Genomic DNA, 19,931 nt, shown 5'->3' on the forward strand with positions numbered 1-19,931 from the left:
TGGCAACGAAGATCCAGTGTGCTGCAACTAAGACCTGGCGCAGCCAAATAAATAAATACATAAATAAATATTAAAAAATTAATAAATAAAAAGAATTTCCCTTAACAGCATGTCTCTTTTTAAAAACACTTAGTTATGTATTCCAAGAGACTGTGTTCTTATCCAGATTTAATTTCAGATATTTATTGCTCATCCATTACTCCTTCCCTTTTATGTTGAAGTGCCATTTTATATAAAAGGTAAAGTGCATGAACGAGAACTACATCCACCTATATGAGTAAATAGTAGAAACGTGTTGAGTAAAAAAATTATTTGAAAAAATTATTATTTGATATAATTTCTGTAACGTTCAGAAACCCTCATTGTATGTTGTAAAACTTGAAAATAAAATGACAGATTCAGGCTTCGTTACTTCTGGGGATGGATGAGAGAGTAGGATTAGGGAGAGGAACATAGAGGTCTTTAAGGGTATTATCATCATACAGTCCTCAAGTGTATTATAATATATTCCTCAAAATGTATATGAAAGTTGACCAGGAGACTTGACATGTTCTATTGTGTGGTGGTGAGAAGTGTTGTGTTTCAAATAAGAGTGTATTGAAGATATTCTTCCATGATGTAACAGCATGTAGGAGCACCTGGAGGTTGAGGAAAGGGAGCTGGAGAAGATGTATTGATCACAAGTTTGACTCTTTGCTGGGTACCCAACTCAACACCATTCCCTCTTGCCTTATGAGACTCAAGTCACGTTTGAGCCCTTCTGACATGTACCTGCAGTGGGTTTGAGTAGGCAGGGATACTAAGGTAGTCCTATTTTGGGGAGGTATGGAACTCCTCTGCTGGGTGACTTTTGCTCTAAAACTCTTAAATAGCTTTACCAAACTTTCTTAGAACTGCCGTGTAGTCTAAGACTCTTGCTACCCAACCTTCATCCTTCCTACTCTTCCCTACAGGGATCAGACCAGCATTATGGGCTTATCTTTTGCCCAGCTTCCTGTAGCTCACTTCCCATTGTCCCTCACAGGCATTACCCTCAATAAATCTCTTGCATGTCTGATCCCATCTCTTTTTTGGAAAACCTAAACCACTGCATGGGTCAATATGTATGAAGTGCTTGGTACATCGTAAGCAGTCAATACATGCTAGTTTGTGTTATAGTAAATTAAGTAAGAGATGTTGGTAATTTTGACTGTGGTAGTGGTGATGGATGGAAATGTCCAAATTGGAGAGACATTTAGCTGATGGATACAATAGGACTGTGATTGAATTATAAAAGGGTTAGTTTGCCCAGTTTCTTGCTTATCACTCCCCACTTCACACTTGTCAGCCAAGCCACATTGATTTGTTAATAGTTCACTGCATACACCCTAGTGATCTACAGTTCTTTACTCACATTGTGACTTCATAAAATATCCTTCCCCTACCCTCTTTAGCCTGGCAAAATCCTACTTGATCTTTGAGATAAGCTTAAGAATCAGCTCTTCCAGGGAGTCTTCCCTTTTTCTCTTTACCTGTCACTTCCATCCTTTCCTCCTCCTTGGGTTCCTAAACCATCTTCTGTTTATAGGCTTAGTAGTTGTAAACATATTGAAATATAATCAATCTATTTTTGTGTCAGTTTCTTCTTTTAGACTCTAGATTTCTGTAGCCATGAGGTGAGATTGCAGAGGTATTACAGGGGTCAATTAACCATTTTGTACTTTATTCAAAGAGCAATGGGAAACCGTTGGAGGATTTTAAATATAGAGGCAGTAAGATGTAAATTTGAGTTTTATGATGATCACGTTAGCTATTAGATGGATTAGAGGGGTGCAAGAGTAAATTAAGGGAAATGGTTTGATGTGGGCTCTAGAGCCCAATTGCCTGTGTAATTGCCATATACTAGCTGGGTAATCTTGGGAATGTTACTTAACCTTTCTTTGCCTCAGTTTCCCTATCTGTAAAATGGCAATAAAATAGTACTACTTCAGGGTTGCTGTGAAGGTTAAGTGAGTTAAAACAGCTTAGAACAGTATTTGGCATATAGTAAGCAGTTAGCTGTTACCTATTATCTTGTTATTTAACAAATATTTGTGTGCTTACTACATCTGCTTTGGGCCAGATACCCCTATTAAGCTGAATTTAACAAATGATGAAAGTAAGTTCAAATTAGTATGCAGACAGAACTTTGGATTATAATTATGTCCCTAAGAATCTGAATGTAAAACAGACTATTTGGCCATTGTTATAATGTTACAATTCTAGAGATATTTTTTGGTTTTTTTGACATTTTTTATGGTAGGGGCTCTATAAAGTACTGGGGAACATTTTTTGAATAAAAGAATCCCCAGTGTAAGACTCTATCCTTTTGTTATGTTTCCTTGCTCTACAATATATTAATTAAAAAATTCACTCTGTGAACATGTATTAATATTAAATATATTTCTATAATGAATGACCTTTGGGTAAAATATGTCAGCTTTATAGTTTAAAGAGCTTTTGTTTCTGTTTATTTTAAATAAAGGAGGCACAGTGGTAATTGATGTGTAAATGTGATGAATGTATGGGGGAAACTAGGAATTTTGCTGTAATGGTATTTAAATTACAAATTTTCTAAAAAAGGATAGTTTATATATATTGTGTTATATATTAAAGGATTTATACTTGTCTTTGCACAAGAAAATATTGATAGTATTTAACTTTGGGAGTCTGATTGGGAGATCCTTTTATAATTTAAAAATTTAATCAGTAAGTGGCAAAGATTTAAGGAAAGCAATGACAAAGAAAATAGAAACAAATGTTTGTATATGAGACAGCTTACAAAGAATGCTTGGTTCATGTGAATGGATTCAGGCACCCTTAGCATGGTCCATGGAAACTGTATTGAAACAGAACAGAGTTCTGTCTTTGTTCTTTTTCCAGTGTTAATGTTTGTTTACCTGCTTTATTTTTACAGGGATGTACATGCAGTCTGTCTCTGGGATGATAAAGGCCCAGCAAAAATTCATCAGGCTTTAAAAGAAGATATTCTTGAGTTTATTAAGCAAGCACAGGCAGTAAGTTTTGCATCTATATATTGTTTAAGACTTTACTCAGAGAATATCATATTTTCTGATTTTGAATGTAGGACTTCCTGAAGTAATTTTAAAATATCACATTAACTTTTGACACACTTGCTAAATAAATTTTTTAATGAAATGCTTGTCATTTGTTGTTTTCCCCCCCTACCTCACTGACATTTCTTTCAAAAGAATATATTATTATCCTCAGTTAAAAGGTGCTATAAAAAGAATTTCATTTTTAATACATTCTTTAGAAATCCCCACCACCATTATTTTTTGGCCACACATCAGTTCACATAAATCTTTTTTTTCCTCACAATTAATACCTCTTTTCAAGCTGACAGCAATTTTCTTCAGTTCTAAATACTTCTCCGACTGTATAATTCTTGGACTGTCCTTTGCATTGCTGCTGCTGAGCTGAAATTCAGCACTCTTGAGTTGATGATATGTATAACTGTTTAATATTGAAATGAAGATAGAGCTCATTTAGGCATTAGGTCAGTTATGCAAGAGCTAGTTTTGTTTTTGTCTTTATTAACACCTTTGTCTTTTGGGAAAAATTAATGCAGAGGTAAAGTATTATTTCAGATCAACTCTGGCATCACTAATGCATCCTTTACCACTTTGAAGAAGGGCCTAAAGACATGAGATTATTTTCCTTTCTATAAAATGAAGTTTGAAAACTAGAGAGCTAGAATTTATTCTTTATTTGAATTTTTACATCATTGTCTTGTACAACATTAGTAAAAGTCTGTTAGAAATCTTGTTGAATATTAATGTGTTAGCAGTTGGAAATTAAAAATGAGTATATAACTTAAAGGAAGATACTGAAGTTGAATATGTGATTGGTATATATTTAATTCTGTTAGTAGCCACTACCATGATAAAATAAGAATGATTTTATTGGATCATTGGATATTACTTACAAAATGAAATGTTTTATTGATGACACCATTAATTCTGCTGTCTTGATCAATGATTTTTTAAAAATTAGAGTTTTATAAGGAAATTATCTTTTTTTTTTAGGAAATTATCTTTTAATGAAAATAAATCATCAGGTTTGCTTAGAAAAATTAAATGTTTCAATATCACAGTTTAATCAAAACATATATTTTTCTAGAACTGATTTAGGAAAACAGTTTCTGCTTGCATTGGAAAGCATATCAGCTTATCTGTTTATGACTTTTGGTGAAGATAAATTATGTTTATTTCAAATTGATAGAGCATTATTCTTTAGTTTCTGGAAATGGGCTCATAAAGAATCATCTTAGAAATATTTAGAAATATACTTCACACTAGAAAACAAAGTATGTTCAGGGTTTGGAATGATGTTTGGAATGATCCAGGAAAGTTTGGAATGCAGACCTTAGCAAGAACTCGAGGATGGGATTTAGTGCCACTAATTCAGAGCAGTTAAATTGCAGGACTGGCAGTGCCAGACATGGGTGTATAATTTTAAAACATTTTAAAACTTTTAAGAAGATCCAGCTTCGTGAGTTTACTAGTCAATTACTAGACTAATTGAGTTTATCCTATTAGGAAGGACCAAATCTCCCAAATAGGACAGTGAGCATTAAAATGTTTATTATAGCATTATTTAAAATGACAAAAAGGAGAAATAAAAATAAATATGCAGTGCTTGGAAAGTTATTAGGATATTGAATTTTTTTCTTGTTTTTTTTGTTTTGTTTTGATTTTAAGATTAACGTAACCCTTCTATTTGTATTGGGTTGGCCAAAAAGTTCATTCAGGTTTCCCGTAACAGCATATGGAAAAACCTGAACAAACTTTTTGACCAACCCAATACATAATTCTGTGGCTTAGCAATTTGGGCTAGGCTCACCTGATTTTGCCTGGCTTATTAATATGGCAGCAGGAAGGCTCTGCAGGGACTGGATGGTCTAAGAGAGCTTTTCTTGTATTCCTGGTGTTGGGTACTGTCCTGGCTTCCCTCTGGGACTTTTTCCCCCTCACATGGTTTCTTGTTCTCAAGGAAGCCAGTCTTTGAGGTGATAGTGTAACCTTGCAAATCTCTTCAGGTCTTGGCTCAGTAGTCTCACAATGTCACATCTACAGCATTTTGTTGGTCAGAGTTAGTCACAGGACCAGCTAAAGTCCAGTGGTGGAGAAATAGACCAGGATCTTTTAAAAAAAAAAAAATTGAGATATAATTTACATACCAAAGCATTCACGCTTTTAAAAAGTGTATAATTCTGTGTGTTTTAGTATATTCATAAAGTTGTACAACCATCGCCCACTAATTTTAGAACATTTTCATCAGCCCAGATAGAAACTCTGTACCCATTAGCAGTTACTTCCACATGACCCCCCCTCCCCCCAACTTTGGCAAACACTAATCTACTTTCCATATGGATTTGTTTATTCTGGACATTTCCTATAAATGGAATCCTACTATATGTGGCCTTTTATGACTGACTTCTTTCACTTGGGATAATGTTTTCAAGGTTCATCTATATTGTAGCATTTAGCACTATTTCATTCCTTCTTATGGCAGAATAATATTCCATTGTATGACTATGCTGTATTTTGTTTACCTATTTGTCATTGATAGACATTGGGTTCTCACTACTTTTTGTCTGTTTTGAATAACGCTGCTATGAACATTTGTGCACAAGTTTTGTTTTAGGTATAATTGACACATAACATTATACTAGTTTCAGGTGTACGACATAATGATTCAATATTTGTGTATACTGAAAAATGATCACCACAGTAAGTCTACTTTCACATCCGTCACCATACGTAGTTACAAATTTTTTTTCTTGTGATGAGAACTTTTAAGATTTACTCTTCTAAGCAGCTTTCAAATGTGTACTACAATAATATTAACTGTAGTCACCATGCTGTACATTACACCTCTGTGACTTTTTAATTTTTTAAATTTATTTATTTATTTATTTTTGGCTGCATCGGGTCTTCATTGCTGCTTGTGGGCTTTTCTCTAGTTGTGGAGAGCAGGGGCTACTCTTTGTTGTGGTGCATGGGCTTCTCATTCTCATTGTGCCTGGTAGCTTCTCTTGTTGTAGAGCATGGACTCTAGGCACACGGGCTTCAGTAGTTGTGGCATGCAGGCTCAGTAGTTGTGGCTTGTGGGCTCTAGAGCGCAGGCTCAGTAGTTGTGTCGCATGGGCTTAGTTGCTCCGCGGCATGTGGGATCTTCCCAGACCAGGGCTCGAACCCGTGTCCCCTGCATTGGCAGGTGGATTCTTAACCACTGTGCCACCAGGGAAGTCCCCCTAATTTATTTTTATAACTGGAAGTTTGTACCTTTTGACCCCCTTCACCCATTTTGATCCCTCTCCTCCCCATCCCCCTGCCTGGCAATCACCAATCTGTTCTCTGTATCTGTGAGCTTGGGGTTTTTTTTGGTTGGGTTTTTTGGGGTTTGGTTTTTGATTCCACATGTAAGTGAGATCATAAGGTATTTATTTGTCTTTCTCTGTCTGACTTATTTCACTAAGCGTAATGCTCTCAAGGTATCCAACCATGTTGTCACAGATGGCAAGATTTCATTCTTTTGGATGGCTAAATGATATTCTATTGTGTCTATATACCACATTTTCTTTATCAGTTCATCCGTTGTTGGACATTTAGGTTGTTTCCATGTCTTGGCTGTTGTAGGTAATGCTGAAGTGAACATGGGGGTACATATATCATTTTGAATTAGTGTTTTTGTTTTCTTTGGATAGATACCAAAAAGTGGAATTGCTGGAAAACATGGTAATTCTATTTTTAATTTTTTGAGGAACCCCATGCGGTTTTCCGTAGTGGCTGCACCAATTTACATTCCCACCAACAGTGTACAAGGGTTTCCTTTCTCCACATCCTCAACAACACTTATTTGTTGTCTTTTTGATAATAGCCATTCTAACAGGGATGGGGTGATATCTCCTTGTGGTTTTGACTTGTATTTTTCTGGTGATTAGTGATGTTGAGCATCTTTTCATGTACCTGTTGGCCATCTCTGTGTCTTTGGGAAAATGTCTATTCAGATCCTCTGCTCTTTTTTTTTTTAAATTAGTTTATTTATTTATTTACTTTTGGCTGCATTGTGTCTTCGTTGCTGAGCGTGGGCTTTCTCTAGATGTGACGAGCAGGGGCTACTTTTCGTTGTGGTGCTCAGGCTTCTCATTGCAGTGGCTTCTCTTGTTGTGGAGCATCGGCTCTAGGCGTGCGGGCTTCAGTAGTTGTGGCATGCGGGCTCCATAGTTGTGGCTCACAGGCTCTAGAGCACAGGCTCAGTAGTTGTGGCACAGGGTCTTAGTTGCTCCATGGCATGTGAGTTCTTCCCAGACCAGGGATCAAACCCATGTCCCGTGCATCACCAGGTGGATTCTTAACCACTGTGCCACCAGGGAAGTCCCTCTGTTCATTTTTTTTTTAATTTAATTAATTTATTTATTTTTGTATTTTATTTTTGGCTGTGTTGGGTCTTTGCTTCTGTGCGAGGGCTTTCTTTAGTTGCGGCAAGTGGGGGCCACTTTTCATCACGGTGCGCAGGCCTCTCACTATCGTGGCCTCTCTTGTTGCAGAGCTCAGGCGCCAGACGCGCAGGCTCAGTAGTTGTGGCTCACGGGCCTAGTGGCTCCGCGGCATGTGGGATCTTCCCAGACCAGTGCTCGAACCCATGTCCCCTGCATTGGCAGGCAGATTCTCAACCACTGCACCACCAGGGAAGCCCCCCTCTGTTCATTTTTAATCAGATTTTTTTTTTTTTTGCTATTGAGTTGTGTGAGTTCTTTATATATACTTTGCATATTAACTCCACATCAGATATATGATTTGCAAATATTTTCTCCCATAGGTTGCCTTTTGTTTTGTTAATGGTTCCTTTGATGTGCAGAAGCTTTTACGTTTGATGTAGTCCCATTTGTTTATTTTTGCTTTTGTACCTTTGCTTTTGGTGTCAAGTCCAAAAGATCATCACCAAGACTGGTGTCAAGGAATTTACTACCTATGTTTTCTTTTAGAAGTTTTATGGTTTCAGGCCTTATGTCCAAGTCTTTAATTCATTTTGAGTTAATTTTTGTAAGATAGTGGTCTAGTTTCATTCTTTTGCATGTGGCTGTCCAGTTTTCCTAACACCATTTATTGAAGAGACTATTCTTTCCCCACATATATTTTGACTCCTCTGTCATAAACTAATTGACCAAATATGCGTGGGTTTATTTCTGAGCTTTCTGTTTTGTTCCGTTGATTTGTGTGGTCTGTTTTTATGCCAATACCATACTGTTTTGATTACTAGCTTTGTAATATAATTTGAAATCAGGAAGCATGATGCCTCCAGCTTTGTTCTTATTTCTCAAAACTGCTTTGGCTATGCGGGGTCTTTTATGGTTCCATACAAATTTTAGGATTCTTGGTTCTATTTCTGTGAAAAATGTCATTGGAATTTTGATAGGGATTGCACTGAATCTGTACTACTTTGAGTAGTGTGGACATTTAATTAATTAATTTATTTATTTATATTTATTTTGGCTGCCCTGGATCTTAGTTTCGTCATGCGGGATCTTCGTTGCGACGTGTGGACTTCTTAGTTGTGGCATGCAAACTCTTAGTTGTGGCATACATGCGGGATCTAGTTCCCCGACCAGGGATCGAACCTGGGCCCCCTGCATTGGGAACGTGGAGTCTTACCCACTGGACCACCAGGGAAGTCCCAGTGTGGACATTTTAACAATAGCATTGTAACAGTCTGTGAGCACAGAGTATCTTTTCATTTGTTTGTGTCTTATTCAGTTTCTTTCATCTGTGTTTCAGTGTAGGTCTTTCACCTCCATAGTTAAATTTATTCTTAGGTATTTTATTCTTTTTGATGTGATTTTAAACAGGATTTTTTCCCCCTAATTTCTCTTTTTGGTAGTTTGTTATTAGTGTATAGAAACTCAACAGATTTTTGTATATTGATTTTTCTATCCTGCAACTTTACTTAATTCATTTGTTATTTTTTGGTGGAGTCTTTAGTGTTTTTCTGTATATGATATCATGTCATCTGCAAATAGTGACAGTTTTATTCCTTTCTTTCCAATTTGGGTGCCTTTTATTTCTTTTTCTTGCCTAATTGCTCTGGACAAGATTTCAAGTACTGTTTTGAATAGGAGTGGTGAGAGTAGGCATCCTTGTCTTATTCCAGATCTTAGAAGAAAAGCTTTCAGCTTTTCACCATTGAATATGATGTTAGCTGTGAGCTTGTCATATATGGCCTTTATTACATTGGGATACATTCCCTCTATACCTACATTTTTGAGAGTTCTTAATCATAAATAGATATTGCATTTTGTCAAATCCTTTTTCTGCATCTATGGAGATGATCATATGATTTTTAGTCATTCTGTTAATGTGGTGTATCACACTGATTAATTAGTGAATGTTGACCCATCCTTGCATCCCTGGAGTAAATCCCACTTGATCATGGTGTATGATCCTTTTAATGTGCTGTAGAATTTGGCTTGCTAGTATTTTTTTTCAGAATTTTTGCAGCTGCATTCATTAGGGATTCTGGCTTGTAATTTTCTTTTTTTGTGGCATCCTTGTCTGATTTTGGTATCAGGGTAATGCTAACCTTATAAAATGAGTTTGGAAGTGTTCCCTGTTTTTTGGAAGAGTTTAAGAAGGATTGGTATTAGTTCTGCTTTAAATGTTTGGTAAGATTCACCAGTGAAGCGATCTGATCCTGGACTTTCATTTGTTGGGAATTTTTTGATTATGAATTCAGTCTTGATAACTTACCAGTAATCTGTCTATCAGATTTTTTTTTCCTTCACCATTGAGTTTTGGTTGATTATATGTTTCCAGGAGTTTATCCATTTCTTATAGGTTGTCAGATTTGTTGGTGTTTAATTGTTTGTAATAGTCTCTCATGATCCTTTGTATATCTGTGGTATCAGTTGTAATGTCTCCTCTTTTATCTTTGATTTTAGTTATTTGTGTCCCCTTCTTGGTGAGTGAGCACATGTTTTTTGTGTTTTTTTTTTTTTTTTTTTTGGTACACAGATGTTTATAGCAGCATTATTCATGATAGCCAAAGGTGGAAATGACCCAAATGTTCATCAGTGGACAAACAGATAAAAAAATTGTGGTATGTCCATAAAATGGAATAGTATTTAGCAATAAAACAGAATAAAGTACTGACATATACTACAACTTGGACGAGCCCTGAAAAACTGTGCCATATAAAAGGAGTCAGTCATAAAAGTCTACATATTATGTAATCTCATTCATATGAAAGTCCAGAATAGGCAGATACATAGACACAGAAAATAGGCAGATACATAGACACAGATAAAGAAAATGTGGTATATAGACACAATTAGTGGTTGCTTAGGTCTGGGCAGGGAGGGGAGAACTAGGAAGGGAGGAGGGTAGGAGAGTAATAGCTAAAGGATATAGGGTTTTTTTAAATTGAAGTATAGTTGACATATAACATTTTATTGGTTTCAGGTGTACAACATGGTGATTCGATATATGTATATATTGTGAAATGTTCATTACAGTAAGGCTATGTGAACAAGTTTTAATTTCTCTTTGATTATATATATGTTTTAATTTCTTTTGGGTATAATATAGGTTATACAGTAAATAAAATATTTTAAATTTATGGCATGAATATGTTCCATTATTCTTTAAAGCACCTGTATTTATTTAAAATTGATATGATTCTTTTTTTTTTTTCAGCGAGTACTGAGCCATCAAGATGATACAGCTTTGCTAAAAGCTTATATTGTTGAATGGCGAAAATTCTTTACGCAGTGTGATATTTTACCGAAGCCTTTCTGTCAACTAGAGATTACTTTAATGGGTAAACAGGGCAGCAATAAAAAATCAAATGTAGAAGACAGTATTGTTCGAAAGGTAAGTCAGTTTTCCCATTTTTCCTTAATGTTCTTCAGAAATAGGGTGAGTTGAAGACTTTCGAAAGAAATTTACACTGAAATGGGTTTTTCTACGTCACATATAAATTCCTTTTCAGCTTTTGCCGGGTTTTATTGAATAATATTAGTTTTTTTCGTCTTTTTGTAGCTTCAGTTCTCTTTCATCTTTTATGTGGTCTTAAGCTGTAAATCTGTGTCTTCAAACACTACCTCGTTTGCTTTTCCTTTTCACTTTCTCCTTTTCCTAGTTTTATCTTCATAATTTTATTTCATTATTCTTTCTCTGTACTTTTACCTTTCTATAAATTCAATTACTTTTTTTCTGTTCAAAAAGTCTTTCCTTATTAGGTTACCTTCTGGTATCTTTGTGTTTAATTGTGGCTAAACTGCTGTCATCTTTATCATTTTTTTTACTTAATTCTAGTTATTATAAACTCAGTATGTACCATGTTTATTTTCATATTTTGCATAGTTTCTAGTTAAAAGCTCTGTGCCCAGTAACAACTCATGAATTAATGGAAAGAACTCAGCTCTGAAATTGAAGAGTCCCAGGTTTCCCTTTCAGTTCTTCAGTCAATAATGCCCTAACCTTGCTGTCCTCATTTTTCATATTCATAAATATGTGTATATATATATATAAATATACACACACATACATACACACAAATGTATTTATTTCTACTTGTGAGAATCAAATGGAACGACAGATTTGAAAAGTAAAAAATGCTGTTTGAACTTTGAACAGCTTGCTGCTTGCCGTGATGGTTCTAGCAATCAGCTCAGGCATTTAAATAGTGGCCTGGGGCTTCCCTGGTGGCGCAGTGCTTGAGAATCTGCCTGCCAATGCAGGGGACATGGGTTCGAGCCCTGGTCTGGGAAGATCCCACATGCCGCGGAGCAACTAAGCTCATGAGCCACAACTACTGAGCCTGCGCGTCTGGAGCCTGTGCTCCGCAACAGGAGAGGCCACGACAGTGAGAGGCCCGCGCACCACGATGAAGAGTGGCCCCCGCTCGCCGCAACTGGAGAAAGCCCTCGCACAGAAGCGAAGACCCAACACAGCCAAAAATAAATAAATAAATTAAAATTTAAAAAATAAATAAATAGTGGCCTGGACCTTGTTGCCCCTTCCCAGCCTTAAAATTTGTACTAATGCTGACAGCATATTCATGAATATGTATATGCCATTTTCATCATTTAAACAGAACATCCATAGGGTGGATTTGTATATTCTTTTCTTCTTGAGATTCATTATCAAACATATTTTTATTTGGTCCTTTTCACATTTATCATATTTGTACAAACATGCATATGACCATCCCAAACACACATCAGTATCTCTGAAATACAACCTTGGAACTATAGGGAAAGCAACATTTTCCATGTATTACCATATTTAATTTTTACAACAACCACTTGAAATTTGTACTGTTATTTTCACTATTTTACAGATGAGAAAGCAGGCAAATAAGTAACAGCTGGAATTCAAATCCATTTGTGTTTGATTCTGAAACACTTGTTCTTTTGTCAGTATTTACCACATGATAGTTACCAAATTTAAATATACTGCTTTCCTGGGACTTCCTTGGTGGCGTGGTGCTTAAGAATCCACCTGCCGGGCTTCCCTGGTGGCGCAGTGGTTGAGAATCTGCCTGCTAATGCAGGGGACACGGGTTCGAGCCCTGGTCTGGGAAGATCCCACATGCCACGGAGCAGCTGGGCCCGTGAGCCACAGCTACTGAGCCTGCGCATCTGGAGCCTGTGCCCCGCGACGGGAGGGGCCGCGATAGTGAAAGGCCCGCGCACCGCGATGAAGAGCGGTCCCCGCACCGCGATGAAGAGTGGTCCCCACTTGCCTCAACTAGAGAAAGCCCTCGCATGAACCGAAGACCCAACACAGCCAAAAATAAAATAAAATAAATAAATAAAGTAGCTATAAAAAAAAGAAAAAGTGCTTTGAAAAAAAAAAAAAAAAGAATCCACCTGCCAGTGCAGGGGACACGGGTTGATCCCTGGTCCAGGAAAATCCCACCTGCCACAGAGCAACTAAGCCCTTGCACCACAACTACTGAGACTGCACTCTAGAGCCCGCATGCCATAACTACTGAGTCTGCGTCCCACAACTACTGAAGCCTGCGCACCCTAGAGCTCACGTGCCGCAACTGCTGAGCCCATGCACCACAACTACTGAAGCCCTTGTGCTCTAGGGCCTGAGTGCCGCAACTACCGAGCCCGCATGCTGCAACTACTGAAGCCCAGTGCGCCCGGCCCGTGCTGCGCAACAAGAGAAGCCACCGCAGTGAGAAGCCCACACACTGCAATGAAGAGTAACCCCCGCTCACCACAACTAGAGAAAGCCTGCGTGCAACAACGAAGACCCAAAGCAGCCAAAAATAAAAATACATAAATAAATAAATAAATATGTTGCTTTCCTGTAGTATTCAAGTGAATGTAGGTCTAAGAATTTCCTTTTTTAGAATTTGTACTTAAAAGTTTTTGTGTATATTTATGGTACTTGGTATATTAATAATTGAAATGATGGTATATTTTATTCTTTTTTTCCTAGCTCATGCTTGATACATGGAATGAGTCAATCTTTTCAAATATAAAGAACAGACTTCAAGATAGTGCAATGAAGCTGGTACATGCTGAAAGATTAGGAGAAGCTTTTGATTCTCAGCTTGTCATTGGAGTAAGAGAATCCTATGGTATGTTCTGAACCTTTATGATCAAATTTCCTTTTCATGGAAATTAAGACAGTTATAGAATAGTAGTATCAAAGTTATGTTTATTAGAATATAGTCACATCTACTTTTAGTGCCACATGAAATTAAGAGTACACAAAAGATACTCTGTTTTAATGAAAACTACAAAAGTTCATATTCGTGTGGTTAATATTTATTTTCTCCATTTCACTCATTGCTTGGCTAGTGAATCTTTTTAGCAACCTATATTAGAGAAATGTAGATTTGAGTCTCTAGCTTATGAAAGTTACTGGTTTTGTACTTATATTTTTAGGACATCAGTTAATTCCATGTGTACATTCTGGAATTTCTAAACTTTTCAGTGTCTGATAGTGATACTCTCATTTTTCATTCAATCAAATGTGCTGTTTCCTCTGACCAGAATACTTTTCCTCCTCTTTTATTTGCTAACTCATCCTCATCCTCTGTTTCCTCGTGGAGGCCTTTCCTAATTCCCAGAGTAGGTTAGGTGCTTCATAGTACCTGTGCTTCCCTGTCATAATACTTCAGTGTATTTAACTGTGTACTTGACACTGTATCTTTACTGGACATAGAATGCCTGACACAAAATAGTTGCCGATAAGAAAGTTTTATATAAGTGAACCTTTATTTATCTTTGACTTGCTTTCTCCATTGCCATTATGTTTCTTTAGGTATCAAGTCTAGATTCTCATTAGCTGTGTCCCTGAAATTTATTCCTTTTTATTTCAGCTGCCACCAGTTAAGACTTCTTTGAATTCTACTTCTAGACTTTTGAAACAGTCTTCTTATAGTGATGTTATTGCTATCATTTAGCCCTTATACTTTCACAAGATTAATTTTTAAGTATAATTTTATTGGTGTTTCTCTTACCCATTTAGTGGTAGGCCATGCTAAATTCAGGTTACTTAGCCAGAGATTTGAGGTTCTCCATAACCATTCCTAACTTACTATTCTACCTTATCTTCTATTAACGTTACAATCCACGCAGACAACCTGGTTGTTATACCTCGATTTGATCTTGTGTTGTTCTACTTCTGAATATTTACTTCCTTTACTAATCAGTGTAAATCCTACTTTGTTCCTAAAGACTCAATTCAAATCCCATCTTTTCTGTGAATGGTTTCTTGATCATCCAGTTTGAAGTCAGTCCCTTTCCTATTCAAAAATAAAATAGTTCATGTTATCTATACTATTTGTCACTTTACTACTCTGTATTGTTATCTTTTTAAGTTTCTTACAGAGAAGGATTTTGTCTTTTATGGCTTTATGTTCTCTTGAGCATTGTCACAGTTCCTTGAACATAACTCCTCAATATTTGTTATTTCATTTATTGTACTCAAAATACTGATTTGAATCATAATTAGAGTAAAATTTTATTTTCTGTTTTTCAGTTAACCTTTGTTCTAATCCAGAGGATAAGCTTCAAATTTATAGGGACAATTTTGAGAAGGCATACTTGGATTCAACAGAGAGATTTTATAGAACACAGGCACCCTCGTATTTACAACAAAATGGTGTACAGAATTATATGAAATATGTAAGTGAGAACTTAGTATATGTGGTAATTTGAGCTATTTTCTTGATTTTCTTAAAATGATTGCTATTTTGCTTCTGGACAGGCAGATGCTAAATTAAAAGAAGAAGAAAAACGAGCCCTACGTTATTTAGAAACAAGGCGAGAATGTAACTCTGTTGAAGCAGTAAGTAATTTTGTAATTGTTTATTCTTTGAGATTATTTGAAGTACAGTAGCCCAGGGGTGGTATATTCATGAAGCAAGTAACATTATTTATCCTTTCTCACTTCTGTGACCAATATTACTAACTGATTTTAGTACTCGTTCCCAGTGAACCAAAGCACAACTTCAGAAGGCACCTTACTCAGAACTCCTTGTTCTTCAGAGCTAATGTGCAAGATAAAATCTGTTTGCCATCCCTGCTCTAGACTTTTCTATATTTAATGTACTTAATTTTTAATCAATTTCCTATTATGTTTTGTGCCTACCTAAAGTTAACCGTATTAGGGATTTTCAGGTATCAAGTAGAGTATGCTCCTGAGAGATACAGTTGATTCTCAATATTGATGGGAATTACATTCTGTAAAATAGTGGCTGCGAACACTGAATGAATGAGCGCCAAACCATTACTACTAGGGGATATTTCTTTTTGTTATGGGAGGGTGTTTTCAAACTTTTCTTGTCGTGAGATAAAATATTAATTACTTGATAAGAGAACATCAGTCTTTTAAATAGTTTTTATTTATTTTATGTTGTAAGTTCCTCATTAAAAGAAAGAAATGATCAGAGGTAGTAGCCATGCTACAGTGTCTATTCTGGTGTTTTCTTTTACATGGATGACGACCTTAGTGTGCTTTGTTAAGGAATTTAAGAATCAAGTTTAGATAGAGTGTTAGAAATTGCTCAAATATAGCAATAATATTTCTTCCAGTTCCTTTCAATCTTTGGAACATACAAACTAGATTTAGATTCACATTCAAAGAAGTAACATTCCAGTTTGCTTACAACCAGACATTTTTCAACTATGGATGGGATTTCTTTTTTTCTTACTTCTGATTTTTCTTTGGCTTCTTCCATCGTGAGTGATAGTCATGTTTATTTATTCAGAAATTGGACTGAGTTGGGTCTTTTTTCCCTTTTTTGTTTGTTTTGCTTTTTATCATGTGCAGTATATATCCTCTTTCAAATAACTCTGATATTGGCCAGAGAAGGGGGCAAATTTAGTGGTTGCTTATAGAAGTTCTCTATAGAGATTTAAAGCCAGACTTGAACTTCATTCAGAAGGTAGGGAGGCCATTGAATATTTTTTAAACAAATAATGCTACGCTCAAACTTATCCATCAGAAAAATTAATCTAGTGTCAGTATGAAAGATTAATTGGAATTGGGGGGACTTCCCTGGTGGTCCAGTGGCTAAGACTCTGTGCTCCCAATGCATGGGGCCTGGGTTCGATCCCTGGTCAGGGAACTAGATCACTCATGCCACAACTGAAGATCCTGCGTGCCGCAACTAAGACCCGCACAGCCAAATAAATAAATTTTTAAAAATTGGAGTGGGGAATAGCTTGGAATAGGAAGTGGGAGGCTTTTGCAATAATTCAAGCAAGGTATTAGGAGTGCCAGATAGGATTATAGCAGTGGGAATGGAAAGAGAGGGTAGAGACAGACTTCCCAGAGGTGGAACATTGTAATATGAATGGGGCTGATGTTGGAGAAAATTGAGTCAACAGAGTTTCTAAGGTTTTGGCTTGGGAGAATTGTGCTGCTGCAGGAAGATCAGGTATAAGAATAAATCTTTGTAGTGAGGGAGAAAGATGAGTTTAGTTAGAGGGATTTGAATATTTTGAGTTGATTGGTGTGCCTGTACCACCTGGATGGGGATGTTGTAAGTTTGTAAGATAGAGTTGTTCTTCTATTCTTATACTCTATTTTATACATCTTAGTTGTGTCATATTTTTAGTAAACTTAAAGAAATTCAACTATAGATGTCCAACTAATACAGTGAATAGGAGAGAGCAAGAAAAAGAATGAGAAAGGTAGAGATAAACAAATACACATGAAAACTTGTATAGAACAGTTAAGTCTCCCTTTCTACTTTAAAATACACACACACATTTTGGGAAAAACTTGAAATAGAAGATGTGAATTTGCTCTTCCATGGATACCAAGTGTGAACATCTTACCAAGCTGAATGATTCTAGAGTTTAAAGATAAGTTTTTGTTTTGTTTCAACAAAGACCCTAAGTGCAATATAATGTGCTTGCAAAGAAATTGTGCTTTATTGGGGAAGTAAGAGGTCTGTTTGTATGGTTGGTTTTGATTGTCTGCTTATTTTTCTTAAATCAACTATTTTGATTGAAGTATAACATATATACAGAAAAGTGTACAAAAATCTCAAGTATAAGTGAGTTATCACAAAGTGAACATACCTGTGAAATTACCAGAAAAAGAATTATCAGCAAGTAAGAAACCTTCCATCATGCTCCCTCCAAAGTATTATTACCATCTTTTTTTCCAAAGGTTATCACTTTCCTATCTCTTAAGAACATAGATTAATATTAATCAGTGACCACTATATAGTTTGTACAGCAAAATTTGGTGCAGAGAAGACATTAAGTATGAAAACTATAGAATTAACTGTAACATTGGTAATTTAAGGCTTAATGCAGATACATTACTGTATTATATACCTTACTGAGCTAAGGCCATTATACTATGTACATAATATTTGTTATATATTTATTAATTTACAGTTTCTGTTTCCAAAGAGAAATGGTGTGTTAAAGTGAAGTATGTTGTAATGGAAGGAACAGTAAACCAAAAAATCACCAAGTCTGGGGTTCTAATTTAATATGCATAAAGTATGAACAGTATTATTTGAATAGTTACTAAGAAAAGTCACTTCCATAATTGAAAACTATTCAGAGCAGACTTACTGCCCTAAATTCTGTCTTACAGGAATTATCAGCCATCAGAACATGCTATGCTATATCTTAATGCTTTATTGATACTAGTTTTCGTCTGTACTTACCTATTAGGCTATTACTAGTGGAAGACAGTTACCTGTCAGCTCATATGGGGCTACACAATGATGCACACCAGAATTTAATCTTAAAGTATGTACATTTTCGACATTTGTGTTTTCTCTGAAAATTAGGAAATTATTATAATTTATCACTTACCTTTTTTGAATGTTGTAAGTCTTGATCTTAATCTTCTAAACCTGATTACTTTTCAGTATCATAGGAAAACAAATTTCTGGGCCAGTGTTCTGTATAATAGAGCAAGTCTCACCTAAGTAGTACCCAGTTGTGAGGCCAGGCCTAATAAAGGCCAAATATACATTTCAAGTAATCTTCATATAGTGCTTAGCAGCTTACTGAATTCCTTCCTTGTTTATAGGAGTTTTATTTTGTTCTTTTGGGTATTCTAAACATCTGATTATATCTTTCTTTCTAATATTAATATCTCTTATTTCCTTCAGTTGATTAAATCTGTTAATGGTTTATTTTAGAAAAATGTTAATAATATTGGGGATCTTTGTCTTCTTTCAATGTTTGATAGGAGTGCTTCTAAATGGTGCTTCTAAAGCACCATTAAGCATGATGCTTCTTTCTGGCATGATGTATGCATTTTATGATGCTAAGAAAGTACTCACTTATTTTTCTTTTATTAAGAATATTATCAGGAATTATCTACCTTAGCCCTAAAGCCATCTTATTTTATGGAGAATCATTAGAGGCATTTCCATGAAGATCATAAACAAGGCAAGGACACCCACTATTTCTACTTCTGTTGAACAGCACATTAGAAGTATTAGCCCATGCAGTTAAACTACAGAAATCAATTAGAGGCATAGAATGGGTAAGCCAAAAGGAAAACTGTCTCATTTTAGGATGATATGATAGTACTTTGTCTGGAAAACTCCACAGTCGATGATAAAACTCAAACAGTAAAGTAATTCAGGAAAGTGGCAGGATATAAAATTAACATACAAATATCGGTCTTCATATACACAAATAATAAACAGAGGATATGAGGTTAGGGTAAACCTTACTTATAGTAGTAACAAAGAAAATTAAATACTTGGGAAAAATCTAGTAAGAAATGTGTGAAACCTGTAAGAGGAAAAGTTTTAGGCACTCCAAAGACACAGATGTAGACTTGAAAAAATGGAAAGATATCTCATATTCTTAAATTCTATGACTTGAAAGATACAGATATCAGTTCTTCTCTAAATTAATTTATATATTTCCTGTAATTCCAATAAAAATACCAACAACTGTTTATTGAAATTAGACAAGTTGAAAATAAGTTCATGTGGAAAAATAAACATGTAAGAATGGCCAGGAAAACACTGGAAAATAAAAACTTTGAAGAGAACTAGCCCTACCAGACATTAAAACATACTATATAAATTCTCTGTAATTAAGTGGTGTGGTATTACAATAGAAGAAACAAAAAGAAGATGAAATGAACAGAGAAGAACTACAAGAACAACTGGAAAACAGGTAATAAAAGGGCCATAAGTAAACACATACCAATAATTTTACTTTATATGTCAGTGGACTAAATGCACTGATCAAAAGACATAGGGAGGGATGCGATTTCCCTGGTGGTGCAGTGGTTAATAATCTGCCTGCTGGTGCAGGGGACATGGGTTTGAGCTCTGGTCCAGTAGGATCCCACATGCTGTGGAGCAGCTAAGCCCATGTGCCACAACTATTGAGCCCATGTGCCACAACTACTGAAGCCTGT

The 19,931-nt window shown here is 35.8% G+C and overlaps 1 protein-coding gene across 1 annotated transcript in view; it reads left to right on the forward strand.

The window, feature by feature from the left end:
• CUL5 (cullin 5) overlaps positions 1–19,931 on the forward strand; it is a 99,790-nt gene that overhangs the window by 33,872 nt on the left and 45,987 nt on the right. Inside the window, exons 3-7 of the mRNA XM_036860717.1 lie at positions 2,936–3,035; positions 10,737–10,913; positions 13,500–13,641; positions 15,051–15,196; positions 15,279–15,359. Coding sequence (XP_036716612.1) covers positions 2,936–3,035; positions 10,737–10,913; positions 13,500–13,641; positions 15,051–15,196; positions 15,279–15,359 — 646 coding nt within the window. The remainder of the gene's footprint in view (positions 1–2,935; positions 3,036–10,736; positions 10,914–13,499; positions 13,642–15,050; positions 15,197–15,278; positions 15,360–19,931) is intronic.

Source organism: Balaenoptera musculus, chromosome 8 (assembly GCF_009873245.2).
Source record: "Balaenoptera musculus isolate JJ_BM4_2016_0621 chromosome 8, mBalMus1.pri.v3, whole genome shotgun sequence".
Classification (NCBI taxonomy): Eukaryota; Metazoa; Chordata; class Mammalia; order Artiodactyla; family Balaenopteridae; genus Balaenoptera; species Balaenoptera musculus.